Raw genomic sequence first — 14301 nt, forward strand, 5'->3', positions numbered from 1 at the left:
TTTATCAAATGTACAGCTATGAGGAAAGTTCTCTGGAAATTGTTGAATACAATGGTAACCTGTGTTTAATTGGTCAATTTTATGGTCTTGTTGGTTTGGGAGTTTGTGATACTGCCTTAAATGTCTTCTGGTACAAAATGCTAAATTTAATCTGGCATATTTTAATTAATTTAATATTTTTTACTGCAGTGGCTTTTCTTGGAACTAGATAGAAAAGTTTTGGAACCCGTACCAGAATACATTACAGGTTTAAAGTGTAAAAGGAGCAAGATCTATAAGTTAAAAGAGATAAAATTAGGTTTAGATTAGATCTTTGGAATAAATTCTTTGCTATAAGGGTAGTGAGTCACTGGAACAGCTGTTCCAGAGGAGCTGTGGGTGACCCATCTCTGGGAGTGTTCAAGGGCAGAACAGGGCTTTAAGCAGCCTGATCCTGGAAGGTGTCCCTGACTATGTCTGGGCAGTTGGAATGTGATGATCTCAAAAATCTTTTCCAGTTGAGGCCATTTTGCTGTTGATCCACTGATACTGTTAGTCTAAATGAGTGTTTCTAGGAGGATGCCTTTTTCTCCTGGCTGGTATTCTGAAACAGTAAAAGGAGGAAGCTGATAGTGATATGATATTGTAGGAAGTCCTGACATTCAAACTCAGGGGCTTCAAGCTCTTCAACACAGTGAACATTTGATGTGCCTTGGAAAATTATCTGCAAAATGGAGAGAGACCTAAGGACTCCATAGCTCTCTCATGATATCATGAGATCTGTGGTAGAACTTTTCATATGAATTAGAACAAAATCAGATGAATTAGTTTATTTCTGTGTTCTGTTGCTTAAAGTTGCTGTCTTTATTGTATTGAAAAGGTTACAAAAGCTTTTGTGCAGGATAGCTAAATTTTCTTTAAATAGTTATCTTTTTACATGTGAAGACAATTTGTTTGCAAAATAGATGATTCATATTATTGGGTAACATAGAAACAATTTTTTTCTATTATGGTGTGTAATCTTTTCCTTGAACAAAAGATTTTCACTGTGATTTGTGTTAGATATTTTTCCTGTGCATACACATCTAAGTGTATGTTTTTACTCTGGGAAGAGAGATATGTTCCATTAAATTCACTGGTTGCACTATTAAAAAACTAAAATACTGAAACAAAAGCAACCCATACACCTGTTTTATTTAAAACTTCTTTTGGGAAGCAAAAAATTTGCAATATGCCTTTTTTTTTAGGTTTTCTTTTTCCTTTTTTTCTTTGTCAGGAAGCTGGTGTTATACAGATTATCAAGTGGAAAAAGAAGTGCTTTGTTATTGTTCTTGGTGCTCCCTCCACCTGTGTTTCTGATACTGTGTTTTATGTGACTTTTGACTCCTAATGAGGTTTGTAGAGATTTAATTTTACATTTTTATGCCTCCTGACCAGTGACTTGGTAAATTTTTTAAAAGAGACAGGAGGAAGAAATGGAAGTTGGAATACAATAAAATCAGAGTAATGTTCTGTGCCTAATTTTTCTCAGGAAACCACATTAAAAATAAGGCTTGAAATTTTGCTTGATTAAAGTATGTCCACAATAAGCCTAGAAGAAACCCAGACTGTGGTGATGACATGAGAAATTACTTCAGGTATTCTTGATCTGGCATCTCCAGCACTCAGAATACACACCAGAGGTTTGTGTAGTGTCATAAAAATGTTCTGTGTTTAATTATTAGTAACACTTTACAATTGATGTGCATTTTTGAGAACTGCCTGGCATTTAACTGCTGTTTTCATGAGATTATTTATTGAAAGTTTGTACTATTGAATGTTATGTCATATTAACTTCAGACTGTGTTTTTCTTCTAAATGTTGGGTTAGGTTTGTTTCTTCCTAAATGCGTAAGTTTATACATATTTATGTGTAAGGTCTGTGTATAAGATCTACTTATCTGTAGATAAATAGATCTATATTCTTTTATGCTCCCTTTATAACTGCAGTGTTAAGGTGGATAATGCAAAATGTTACCTAAAATAGATGTTTAGTTTTTGTTTGTCCTCTAACATAAAGGTAGCAAAAGTAGCATTAGTTTTCAAATTTTAAAAAATATCTGGGCTTCTCCTTTTAAACTTCACCCCTCACCCTAACTTTGTAAAACTCCTGAATGTTGTTTTAATGCGTGGGAGTAATGGAATTCTGTCAGTATAAAACATACCTAATAGTGTTAGTATAAAACGAACATATAGTAACTTTGTGGCTTTTCTTCAGATTTCTCAGGTGAGTTTTGACCTTGAAACCCTTGGTGTTTTGACAAAAGCAGTAGAGAAATCTAATTTACTTGAAGCAGCCATTTCTGTTTTGGCAGGCATGTTTTTTTGAAAATACAGTCTGGGGCCTGACCTTGGCAATATGTGGTGGAACATGAATATGTTGCTACAAGTGTTAGTAGTTAATAAACATCAGCTTCTTCCTTATTTTAATATTGGAAGCATTGTTTCTAGAACATGTGCTTGGCACACTTAACCTCTGTATGTTTCCATATAAATGTCTACAAATGCTGAGCATAAGACTGCAACTTTGTTAGTTTTTGCTTACTTTGGATTCAAATCCTTGAATAATTTACTGTAGTTTTCTAACTATGGGTGTATGAATATACTCACTTGCATTCACAGAATGATGCTTGTTTTCAGAAGAAGCCTTTGGACATGTAGCAGGGTAAAGTTCTGAAGCAAGTTGCAGTAAAATAATACAGAGACTTGGAAAGAATTCCAGAATTAGCTCACTGTTTTCCAGACTATGGCATATTTACTTTTGGAGTATCTCTGCCCAGAAACTCGTAATCACACTAAATCTGATACCACAGTCCCCTGTCCAGATTCAGTTCTGCTGGGAAGGTAGACTTAATGTTATTCTGAGTATCATTCATTGAGATATAAATAATGGAAGGAAAGCTATTAAGTCTGTACATGTATGTGGCTGTCTTTTTCATATGGAGCATTCTTGCCAAATGTGGAATGATGATTTTTTCTTTTAATCATGCCATTGTGATAGGTTACTTCATCATAAATTTTGGACTAGAAAAGCTCTTTGAAAAACCGTTAAGAATCCACTGGGTAGCTTTGAGCTGTACTGAAATTGCATACAGGAGAATATCCTGTAAAAATATCCTAAAATTATCCTCTTCAAATCCTAATCCCAACCCACAAACCTTTTCCTTAATATTCTGAACACTAGTGCTCCTGCCTAGAGATGATTGCTACTTAGATCTCCAGAAATGAGAAAAAGGTGATGTTCAGTGTTAAAGAAGTTCCTTGTGCTGCTTCTTTTCTGTAATATCAGCTGTGTATGTAGGGCAAGAGTAAAACAGCATCTTTAAACAAAAGAAAAAGACTAAATGTCTTTTCTGCCTAGGTGGCCTTTCTCAGAGCAAAGGCAGCTTTTGTGGGGGTGGAACAGAACTTGGTTTGTTCTGTAGTGCTTCCTGTCCCACAGATGTGGACTGGTAATGTTGATTTCATGAAGAAATAATGTTGGGGGGTTTTTGTCTCACAAATAACTGTTAGGTTCCAAAATAAAATTACAGAAGTAAGTCTTGTGTGCTCAAGATGGGGTTGTAAAAGTGTGTATTCAACATAGTTAGGTACCTAATTGGGTGCTTAAAGTTAAGTGATGTATATGCATATGTAAGTAATTAAATTATATTAGGAAATTCTTTATTTGTCATAGTCTGTGCTCTGCTCCCTACAGATCAAATTATAGGCAGAATTATTTTTGCAGCTATTTGAAAATACTTGCTTTCCAAGTAATTTCTTTATTTTTGTTTGGGTTTTTTTTTTTCTGTGAGATTAACAAGGCCTAAACTATCTGTGAAAAATCCAAACCAGTGTGGAAAATACAAAAAGCATATGCCAAAGGGAGACTTGAAAGGAAGTTATATCTAGCGAAATTTGTTATAATTAAACACCCTGAGGTCAGAAATCATTGTGACGTTCTTTTGTGTGCTTATGAGAGGTAATGAACAGTGTAGCTCATGGGATTGAAGTCAACAGCTAACTGTTCTGGAACAGCTTCCTTTAGTAGATTTTCATGCCTTCATCTCTCTTCAGCAGAAAATGTCATAATGGGGAGACCTTTGACAATTTATTTTATAAGTGAAACCAGCTGTTGGAGTGAACCAGCTATTGGGGAGAAACCAAGAAGTCACACTTTGTACACACACCTGAGTTTCTGATGTACCTGGTGATCAAAAAGAGGATGAACTTTGACTTAACAGTTGGGGCACAGGCAAAAAACCAGCCTCCACAGTATTTGCTGCTTCTAGGTTATTATCAAAACAGAGATTTCTGTTTAAATTGCTCACATCTGAGAACATTTGGGAAAAGGATAAGGGGATTGCACTGGAGAACAGACCGTCAGACCTGGAAGTGAGGTTGTTTTCAGTTCATTCATCATGAAGGTCTCTTGGGTAGCCCACTGAATAGTCAGGTTACCGAGTGCTTTATTTTAGGCCTGAAGCCTGACCATTAATACACCAGAATGTGCCAAATTTATGCTGCATTAGCAGCAGGAAAATGCTAGTACTAGAAGGAAAAATAGGCAGCAGGCTACTGGAACAGTACACCAGAAGAGTGTATCAGAATAATTTCCAGTTTGTCATTACGTTGATTTATTGACTGTGAATCTTTTAGTCTAAATATTTAACATTAGTTTTTCTGTTGCTTATTTTCAGAAGTACCAATTCCTTGTTTTGCATCAACATTCCCCCAGTCCTCACTTTGTATTGTGACTGGTGTTGGGTAACCTTTAACTGTATATCCTGTGAGAAGGGACTATCCTCTGTGCCTCAGTTGTTTGGGCTTGAAGTACAGGTTTTAAATTAGCACAGCCTGTCAACTGATAAAGAGGAGATTACCAGTTCTTACTGCCTTTTTATAATGCTGCCATTTACTATTAAATACTAATGTTTGAATGGGGATCACTTGTACTGGTGTGGATTACTGTAGCATTACTTAGTCCACCTGTCTGGGTGCATGCTCTTGTGAGCAAGCAAATTCATTCTGTGTCAGGCTCATCATGAATTTAATCTGAACCTGTCTTCAGAATTCACTTCTTTGTATCACATCTGCTGCAGTGATTCATTGCTTACTTTCTCTCCTGTGTGCTCAGCCTATGAACTGTTGACAGTAAAGGTTACAAGGAGGGTGCAGGTGAAATTCTGCTCCAAGTCCCTGTCACTGCTGAAAATTCTTACTTTGTATGTTTTAAGCATATAGAGTTTTGTTTGCAGAGATGGTGTGATTTTAATTGATAAATGCATGTAGGAGTTTCACTGTTAAGAAAATTTTTCATTTTCCTGAGTAGTTGAATAATCTGTGCAAAGAGCTAGAGTGACATCTGCCCATGGATGTGCATGCAAATGTGTTTTTTTCTGCAGTGTTTTTTTCTGCAGTTCAGTTTCTCTGTGTAAAACGTCAAGCTTACTTCTTTGCTTCTGTTTATTCTTAATCATTCAGCAGATCAGTTTCATACTAAGCATAAGTTAATTTCTTTAGATACTGTTTGTCAGCTAGTCATTTCAACAGCTTGAAACAGTACACTAAAGAATTTTAAATACATTTTTTTCTGACTTAGATTGGATGTTCCTGATAAGGATTTTTCTGTTTTCATTGTACATGTCTTCAGCATAGATGGAATTATAAAAAAGTAAAATATAGCACGTCTGGGTTTTCGTGTGTGTATACATTGTATTCTAATAAATCGTTATAAATATAAATTGTAAATATTGTATGTTCTATTATAGGTCATCATATTGTTGAAACTAACTTGTTAGGAAAGAAGTAACAGACTTGTCTAATAAGGGTACGGATACTAGTAAGCTGCTCATCTTGAAGATGACAGAAGAATTTTCAGAGTGCTGTAACCCTAACCAAACTACAGGAAGTGTCTGAACACTGTTCTCAAAATGCTGTTTCAATGAAAGTCTTGCCTCTTTATTTTCAGAAGTGAAAGGAGTTTCAAACATAAAATTACATGAGGTTTAATACGATGTGGTTAGCTGAAGTTCTTAGGGAATATGTATTGTGCAATGTACTTATATCTTCTTTCACTAGCTGCTGATTATTTTCATTGTTCTCTTACTCCCTTTTGCCATGTAGCCGTCCTCAGAAGGTGTGTTTGTGTCCTTTCCTGCCTGTACATCCGCTAAAGGTCTCTACCTGCCTGTATATAATTCAGCATCCAGCAGAGGTGAGTAAGGCTATGGTAACTATGGGACTTGAGCTCTAATCCTAATGCAGCAAATGGTAGGCATGAGGAAAGAGCTGTGCTGTCAGCTCACTGTCATGCTTCAGTCCCAGCCATCAGCTGAGGACCATGCAGTACCACAGTATTTGCCTCCTGCCAGATGGGATGGGGATGAGAAGCAGAGGGAGAAAATGTAAAACTTTCTGTGAGAGAGAAAAGAGGGTTTAATAAATGAAACAAAGTGAAATACAGGAGCAGTAGTACTACTACTACTGCTACTATTTGTTACAGACATCTTTTGTGGAAAATCCTTTCTTTAGGATTTTTCCCCCTTCTGGGAAGCTGAGGCCCCAGAAAGAGAATGTAAACAATTATTATCTGCTGCTGTGAAATGCAACAGGTGCAGCTGTGGTTGGCCCATGTTCCATGTTTACAATTAAGGGCCAATCAAAGACTGAGCTCTCTCTGGGACAGAATCAGGGAGAGCTCCTTTGTTATTTCATTCCTTTTTTCTATTCTTAGCACAGCAGCTTCTGAACTTTTCTCTCTATTCCTATTAGCATAGTAATAATGTAATATATATCATAAATTAATAAATCCAGCCTTCTGATCATGGAGTCAAGATTCTCGTCTATCTCTTCACCCCTGAAAGACCCTTGCAAGCCCGGTAACAATTATTAATGATAATAATAGCAACTGATGCATGATACAGTTCTCACTTCCTGCTAGTGCCCAGCCCATCCCTAAGCAGCAATGGCAGGTCCTGACCATCCCCAGTTAAATACTGGGCATGATATTCATGTGAAATAACCATGTTTAGCCTGTTTGAGTCATCTGACCTGGACATGCTCCCTCAAAATTTCTTGTGCAGCTCCTCATTGGCAGAGCATGAGACACTTGAGAAGTCCTTGGCTTAGGTAAACACTGCTTAATGTACCGATGTTCTCATTGTTGCTATCAACATTATTCTCATCCTGGATCCAGAATACAGCATTATATCAGCTACTGGAAAAAAATTAATTATATCCCAGCCAAAACAAGGGCAATCATATAATGATTTTTCCTTTTAAACATCATGACTGAATGCCAGTTCATCTGAGTTGCTATATTTGTTGTTCAGTTCATCTGAATTATTGTATCTTTGAAATCACACCTTATTTCTGTAACTCCATGCATGCAAGGCATCTCAACAGTATAGTCTTACTGGAATTGAAATCTACTTACCTTTGTACAAATTGTAAGAATGAAATAACATTGTTATTAAGTAAAATTAAATAAAATAAAGACACATGGGTGTGACTGGTGGGGTATCTTGTACAAGGCCAGGAGTTGGACTCAATGATCCTCATGGGTGCCTTCTAACTCAGCATATTCTGTGATTCTGTGAACTCTGTGTCTCACAGAGGTGCTAAGAGTTGATCCATGGAGAAATGTATTTTGATTACAGCAGTGGTCTCTTATTGATGTTAGTGTTCTGTTAAAATGTGAATTAAGCTATTCAACGTAGTGATGACCTTACCTGTTTCCCCACTGAAAACTACAGTTCAGCTACAGAACACTATGTTTTGGTTTACCAGTAGGAGGATGTACATTGATGTTTTTCTCTTTGGTTGACAGTGGCCTGTGGAGGTGGATCATAAGGTGTTTAGAAATTGTACCACATTTACACAGATCTGGGTAGATGATGGGTCTACAAATCAGACTGTGGAATTCAGAAAACTGTACTCTCATGCTGCAGCTGTTTGCTTGACATTGACAGCTGTTCAGTCAACATGCAAAGAGTAATTTCCTGAAGGAATTTAAACAGAACACAAAAAACTCAAATTTAAAAAAGTCTTCTCTTGCAGGGAAATAAAAGAGAAGCCATGACATGTTTGGGCCCTAAATGGGAAAACTGATTTTTAATGCACTGTGTATAATAGAAATATCCTCCATGTGACTTCCTATTTTAAAACCACCTAAATATACACTGAAGTCACTTGCTGGGAAAAAGAAGTTTAAAAATATGCCAGAGATATTGAATTGGCATTTTAATTGTGTTGAATTCCCTGTTCATGATGGAGAGTATTAGAAAAGTCTGCAGATTTTTCTGGATTTATACAGCAGTCCAGTGTCTGGAAGGCTATCTACAACTTTTTATTATTTAGCAATCAGAACAGGTGTCTGTTACAATGAGATGCAAGTTTTCTATTACTCTATGTTGCATAGTGATAATTTATAGAATAAACTATCCTTGGAAGACCACTATGGTAACTATCCAACTATATGAGGGCCCTTGGCTTATCAGAGATAAGTCCTGTTAAATGGTGGTCTTTGGAGGTAGTCACAGGTGGTGCTTTTGATTGCATAACTGCAGAGGTGTACGTGACAAAAAATAAGTTCCCTTTGCTGCTCACACTCAAAAGACAATCAGTCTTGAAGGCAGATGAGCCTTTGGGGCTGTATCTGATCCTTCAGTCTGCCATTGCATTACAGATACACTCTTAACAGTCTGTTTCAAAAATAACCCAATAAACGAACCAGATAGAGAATATCTATCCCCTGCTGCCCGCCAGTCTTAACTGTCATCCCCCACGTGCTTCACTGTTGGCTTTGGAAGTCTGCAGTACATTGAATTAAGCCTTCAACTCTTGTCAAATGGTGCTATTGAGACTGGTACTGAGGTAAGATAGTAATGCAGAAAGTCATGAAAAACATTTCCTGTGTTTGGATTAATGTGACTAATGTCTTCACATTCACACTATCCAGAGACCAAGCTGCCAGATAGACCTGCACATGTACCAGGTTTTGTCAAAGGGAGAAGAATCACTTGCTGTAGAACAGTGGATCACATGTGGGAAATTGTACTGTCAAACTTCCATTTTGCATAATAGCTATATGAATTATTTAGATCTTTGCTTGTGGAGGAATCCAAGGACAATATAGCGTTCCATGTCAAGCTCTAAATACTCAGATCAGTGTTATTGCATCATTGCGCATCATGAGACTAACTTAAAAACTAAAAATATAGAAATCCAGCATCAGGACTAGTGCAAAGGTGATGGAATTATTTGCTCAGTCTGATTTTTTTTTTTTTTTTGCATATAGGTAAATATATATATGTGTATATATACCTCTCTCTCTCTATATAGATAGGTATAGATATATAATATAAATATATAAGTAAATAGAATAATTGTGTCATTTTTCCTTTTTCATGCTTGCTGTTATGATCCAGAGGTCAGTGGCATAGCTAGGTGTACAAACCCCTTTTTGTCTGACCTTTGCCTTTGATTATTCTTGGAAGTGATTGCAAGTAGGATGTACTTTTCAAAACCTGAGTGATGTGTGTAACTCAGGACAGAACCCTGAAGCATCTATCTGTGGAAATTGAGCCCTACCCAGGTTTTCTACTGATCCTGATACTATTTCATTAATGCTAATGCTTTTTTTTGCCCACTGTTTATTATTCAGTGATTTTTCTCTCAAGTTTTGTTACTGTTTTTTATACTGATAGCCTAGTTCAAATTTATGGTGATGATCGTAGATTAGTTGAGATCGAGTTCAATATTGTCAATTAAAACAATACAATCTGAAGCATCAAGATTGGGGCTTTTTTCCTGAAGATTTTTTGTCCTGTTACCTGCTAAATTTTTTTCTCTGTCTTTAGTCAACAGATTTTGATAGAAAATAAAAACATTAATAATTCATAGAAGCCTTTCTTGATTTTATTCAAAAGTAACTTTTCTTTTTTTTACAGGAAAGTCGAGTGTTAAGAACGGTACCTTTGCTAGCAGCTTGTCTCCCTCCAGACAAGTGCAAAATTTTGGTTGGTCGACGTTTTAACGAAGACAGGTGAGCAGGATTGCCTGTGCATTTTCTGGTTCTCTGTAAGTCATAGGAATATGCCTTTCAGTGTCTTTTAAAATAGCCAACAGTGTTCTTAATTTTTATTTCAAGTGTGCACACTCACATTCTGATTTCCAAAGATAGAAGCACTTGATATTCTTCCTTCAGGTCATAGTCTCAGTTCTGCGTTCTTGGAGTGTTCACATGGCTACTTTCAAACTCTTATCTGTTTCCAGTTCTGTTCTTTCTACTAGGTCTGTTTTGCTATTCTATTTTGTTCTTTTTTGATTTGCTTTATCTGACTAACCATTTAGTGTCACTGAAGTAAAACTAATAGTTTTTACTCAAGTGTGGGAAACTGAGAAAGCAGCCTCGTTGTGAGATTAGTTTAAAACTCTTTAAAATTTAAAAAAAGAAATATTAATTTTCTTCTTCCTCTTAAAATTAATCATAAGAAAGCATAGCTCTCAGAAATTTTAAATTATTTTTTCTAATATTCTGACACATTGGAAAATACTGCTTTCCCATATAACATCTTTAATCTTCATTAGATGAAGCTAAATCTTAGAAACCAGGTCCTGGTACAAATGCCAGTGAAGTTTTACTACATACATTTTTAATAAAGCAAATAGAAAGTGTGAATACTTAAGAAGGAAATTAATTCTCAAATGGAGTTGAATCCTTAGAGGAACTTCTGTGGGTGGTTAATACTTGCTGTTTTCTTTTTCTTTAATAAAAATTGAATGTTAATGTTAATACACATGACATGATGAGCAAGGCCAGTTGAAATATACAAAAGTGTGGGGGAGAACAGGGGGGTAGGGCATCTGTTATCTCAATTCAGTAAAGTGATTACTTATTCCTGAATACAGAGTTAAGGCATAATTTACATAGCTGGATATACACTGTACAGTATGGTTTTCTAAAACTCCAATTACAAAAGCCTTTACATTTGAAGGATCTCTATTAAAATACTCTCTACAAAGATAGAGAACTTCAAAACAGTGGAATGTAGCAGGATGGGCAAAAAAAAGTGCTGATGTCTTTTCCCTGCATTGTTCATAGGCTTGTACAACTGCAGTATATTTGGTATTCACTATGGAAATGTTAGGGCAAAAAGCAACTATTGTCTCTTATGCATGAATAAAGTACAATTTATTGGATTAATACTCTTTTTAGGCTACTAATAAAGTTTTGTAGGTATTTGTTTTTGTATAATAATACTGTTTCACTCAGAAGTAATTGTGGGCCTGTATTGACCGGAGATAACAACTATATCTAATATCTGATATGTTGAAAGTTTGAATTATTTTGGTACCAGACTTTTATAAACAACCTTGCCACTATAGTTTTTAAGTTTCATTTTATATTTTGTGCCTATTTGGATGGGATGATTTTGTCTTTATTTTATTTTTCTGGAAAGGTAATGTAATTCTCAAGCTTTTCCTCCTTGAAAATATTCAGACTTTGGTAGATATAGATTCTGGATGGTATAGATTCTGGATGCTGTGATAAAATTATAGATTCTAATGAAGGAACACTTACAAAACCCCAGCTGCAAATATTTCTACATGCACCACTCTGTTACTTAGGACAGTGTGGGAACAATTACAAATTATCTGCATTGCTCTCTGAAATCAAGCTGCACAAAGTGCTGGTTCTGCACCTGGGATGGGGCAACTCTGGCTGTGTGTATAGACTGGGGAATGAGAGGCTTAAAAGCAGCATGTGGAAAGGAACCTGGGGGTCCTGGTCAGTAGTGAGCCAGCAGTGCCCTGGCAGCCAGGAGGGCCAAGCGTGTCCTGGGGGGCATCAGGGACAGCATCACCAGCTGGGCAAGGGAGGGGACTGTCCTGCTCTGCTCTGGGGCAGCCTCACTTTGAATATCGTGTGCAGTTTTGGTCACCACAACAGAAATGACATTGAGCTGTTAGAGAGTGTCCAAAGGAGAGCAATGAAGGTGGTGAAGGGCCTCGAGGGGAAGCCATGTGAGGGATGTCTGAGCTCACTTAGTCTGTTCAGCCTGGAAAAGACTGAGGAGGATCTCATTGCAGTTACAACTTCTTGTGAGGGAAGGAGGAGGAGCAGACACTGACCTCTTCATTCTTGTGACCAGCAACAGAACCCAGGGGAATGGCCTGAAGTTGTGCCAGGGGATGTTTAGGTTAGATAGCAGGATAAGGTTTTTCACCCTGAAGGCAGTTGAGCACTGGAACAGACTCCCAAGGGAAGTGGTCACAGCACCAGGCCTGTCTGAGTTCAGTAAGCATTTGATCAATACTCTCAGGCATGTGGCGTGACTCTTGGGGTCCTGTCCTGAGCAGGGATGGGAATTGAGTCAATGATCCTTTGTGTCCCTTGCAATTCAGCATACTCTACGATGTTGTGGTTCTTTGACTCTATGAAATCTCAGTATAATTGCCAGCCCTCCTGCAGTTCAGTGGCCTAGATTAGAAATTAAATGGACCACTTGGGAGAATTTGTAGCTTCACTTTAGAAGTGCAGCTACATTAAGTTGCATTAATAAAATGCAACTTATTTATGTTGATTTTCTGTAAAGCTGTTTAAGGTAATTATATACAACAGATATGACACTTTGTAGTGCTTGTTCACAAACAGGAATTCTTAGTATATCACATATCAACGAATTGAGTTTTGCCACTTACCGAATAATGTAAAACTGGTTACAGGTTGTGGTTCTTTATTCAGATAACTTTTTTGTGAGCTTTTTTTGTGCTTTGGTGTCATTATGCTATCAAACTAAATTCATGCATTTTTTCCCCTTAGTTCAGTCAAGAATGACTAGATGCAGGCAGAGATCATCAGCCTGTCACAGCTTTTGTCATTCTGTGTGTGAAAGTAATTAGTGCTGGTTAACTGAACATGTGCTAATTTCCATCTGAAACTGTACTTTACCAAATCAAATTTCAGATTTCTCAATATAATTTAGATAATATTCTCTCTGGCTGTTTTTTCTTTGAGTACTATAGACTTCAGCTTTGCAGTGAGTCCAGAACAGTTCCTTTCTTCTACTCCCTCCGCCTCACGCTTTCCCTCTCTCTCAGTCTATGTGCTCTCCTGGCTGCAGCGCCTTTCTGGGCATATTCACAGGGAACACACAACAACTCTTGGAGCTTACTTACTACCAAAACCTTGAAAGGAGGTTGTTGTGGGTGTTGGTTTCTTCTCTGAACTAACAAGCAATAGACAGAACGAGAAGAAATGGCTCTCAAGATGTGCTTCAGTGAGAGGTTTAGATTGGAAAATTCCTTCACCAAAAGGACTGTCAGGCAGTGGAACAGGCTGCCCAGGAAAGTGGTCGAGTCACCATCTCAGGAAGTATTTAATAGACTTGTAGATAGGGAGTTTGGGGATATGGTTTGGACATGGCAGTGTTAAGTGTCCAGTTGGACTTTGATTGTGTTTGGGGTCCTTTCCAATGTAAACGGTTTTGTGATGATCCTTGTGCTTCTGTTCTTAAAGATTATGCTTTACATCCAAAGAAAGTAAATAAATGATCAAAAATTAGGTAAAACAGAGGCACTTTTCCTGGATATCTCTTATGCTTCTGTCCTGACCCTAAGGGCTTCCTTCTGAATGTGGAAATGACAGAGGGTAGTCAACTTTTTTTAAATCCATTTTATTACTTGATGGAAATTACTGCCTTTTAGGAATTACGGCAGTCCAAAGTCTTCCAAGCACAGGAGTATTGAGAGAGGTAGAGGCACCTGCCTATTACTGAGGTGAGATAGTAAAAATTATAAGAAAAACTGATAAGAATAGTAAAAGTAAAGTAAAAATGATAAGAAAAATGAGAAGTCCTCATTAACTTGATGGTTTTCTACAGATAATATGTTGGCATCTATTCTTTATTAGTAGTATTGTTTGCTACTAAATGGCAGTGTTACATTTTTCAAATCTGAATGCTTGCTTTTCACAGTGATCTATGTTGAATTAAAACCATCTAGAGAGTTTGAGAGCAACTGAGTAGATGTGTAATGAAAATGTACATGGTACAAAAATGGGATTATGTTTAAATTACACATTTCAAGAGCATGCATCCCAGAAATAATGAAATGCTACTTAAGTGCAATCATGAGAATGTATAAATCTTCAGTGACAAAGTGGTTGGATATTCAGACAGGAATGAAATATCTGAACAGTTCTGCTTAGCAGAGATTGTTGTTGTGCTAAATGGATTATAAAAGCCTACAATACCTGCTGCATACCAAAACTAAGGCTGATTTATAAGAGAAGCAAGTA

The 14301-nt window shown here is 36.9% G+C and overlaps 1 protein-coding gene across 1 annotated transcript in view; it reads left to right on the forward strand.

Moving 5' to 3' along the window:
* The window catches only part of DTWD2 (DTW domain containing 2), a 66367-nt gene that overhangs the window by 22600 nt on the left and 29466 nt on the right, over window positions 1–14301 (forward strand). The window contains exons 2-3 of the mRNA XM_054286149.1: window positions 6123–6213; window positions 9950–10044. Of these exons, the coding sequence (XP_054142124.1) occupies window positions 6123–6213; window positions 9950–10044 (186 nt within the window). The remainder of the gene's footprint in view (window positions 1–6122; window positions 6214–9949; window positions 10045–14301) is intronic.

The sequence above is a fragment of the Melozone crissalis genome, unplaced genomic scaffold (assembly GCF_028551555.1).
Source record: "Melozone crissalis strain CALT ecotype California unplaced genomic scaffold, PUWL_Pcris_2 ptg000005l_1, whole genome shotgun sequence".
In the NCBI taxonomy this organism is placed as follows: Eukaryota; Metazoa; Chordata; class Aves; order Passeriformes; family Passerellidae; genus Melozone; species Melozone crissalis.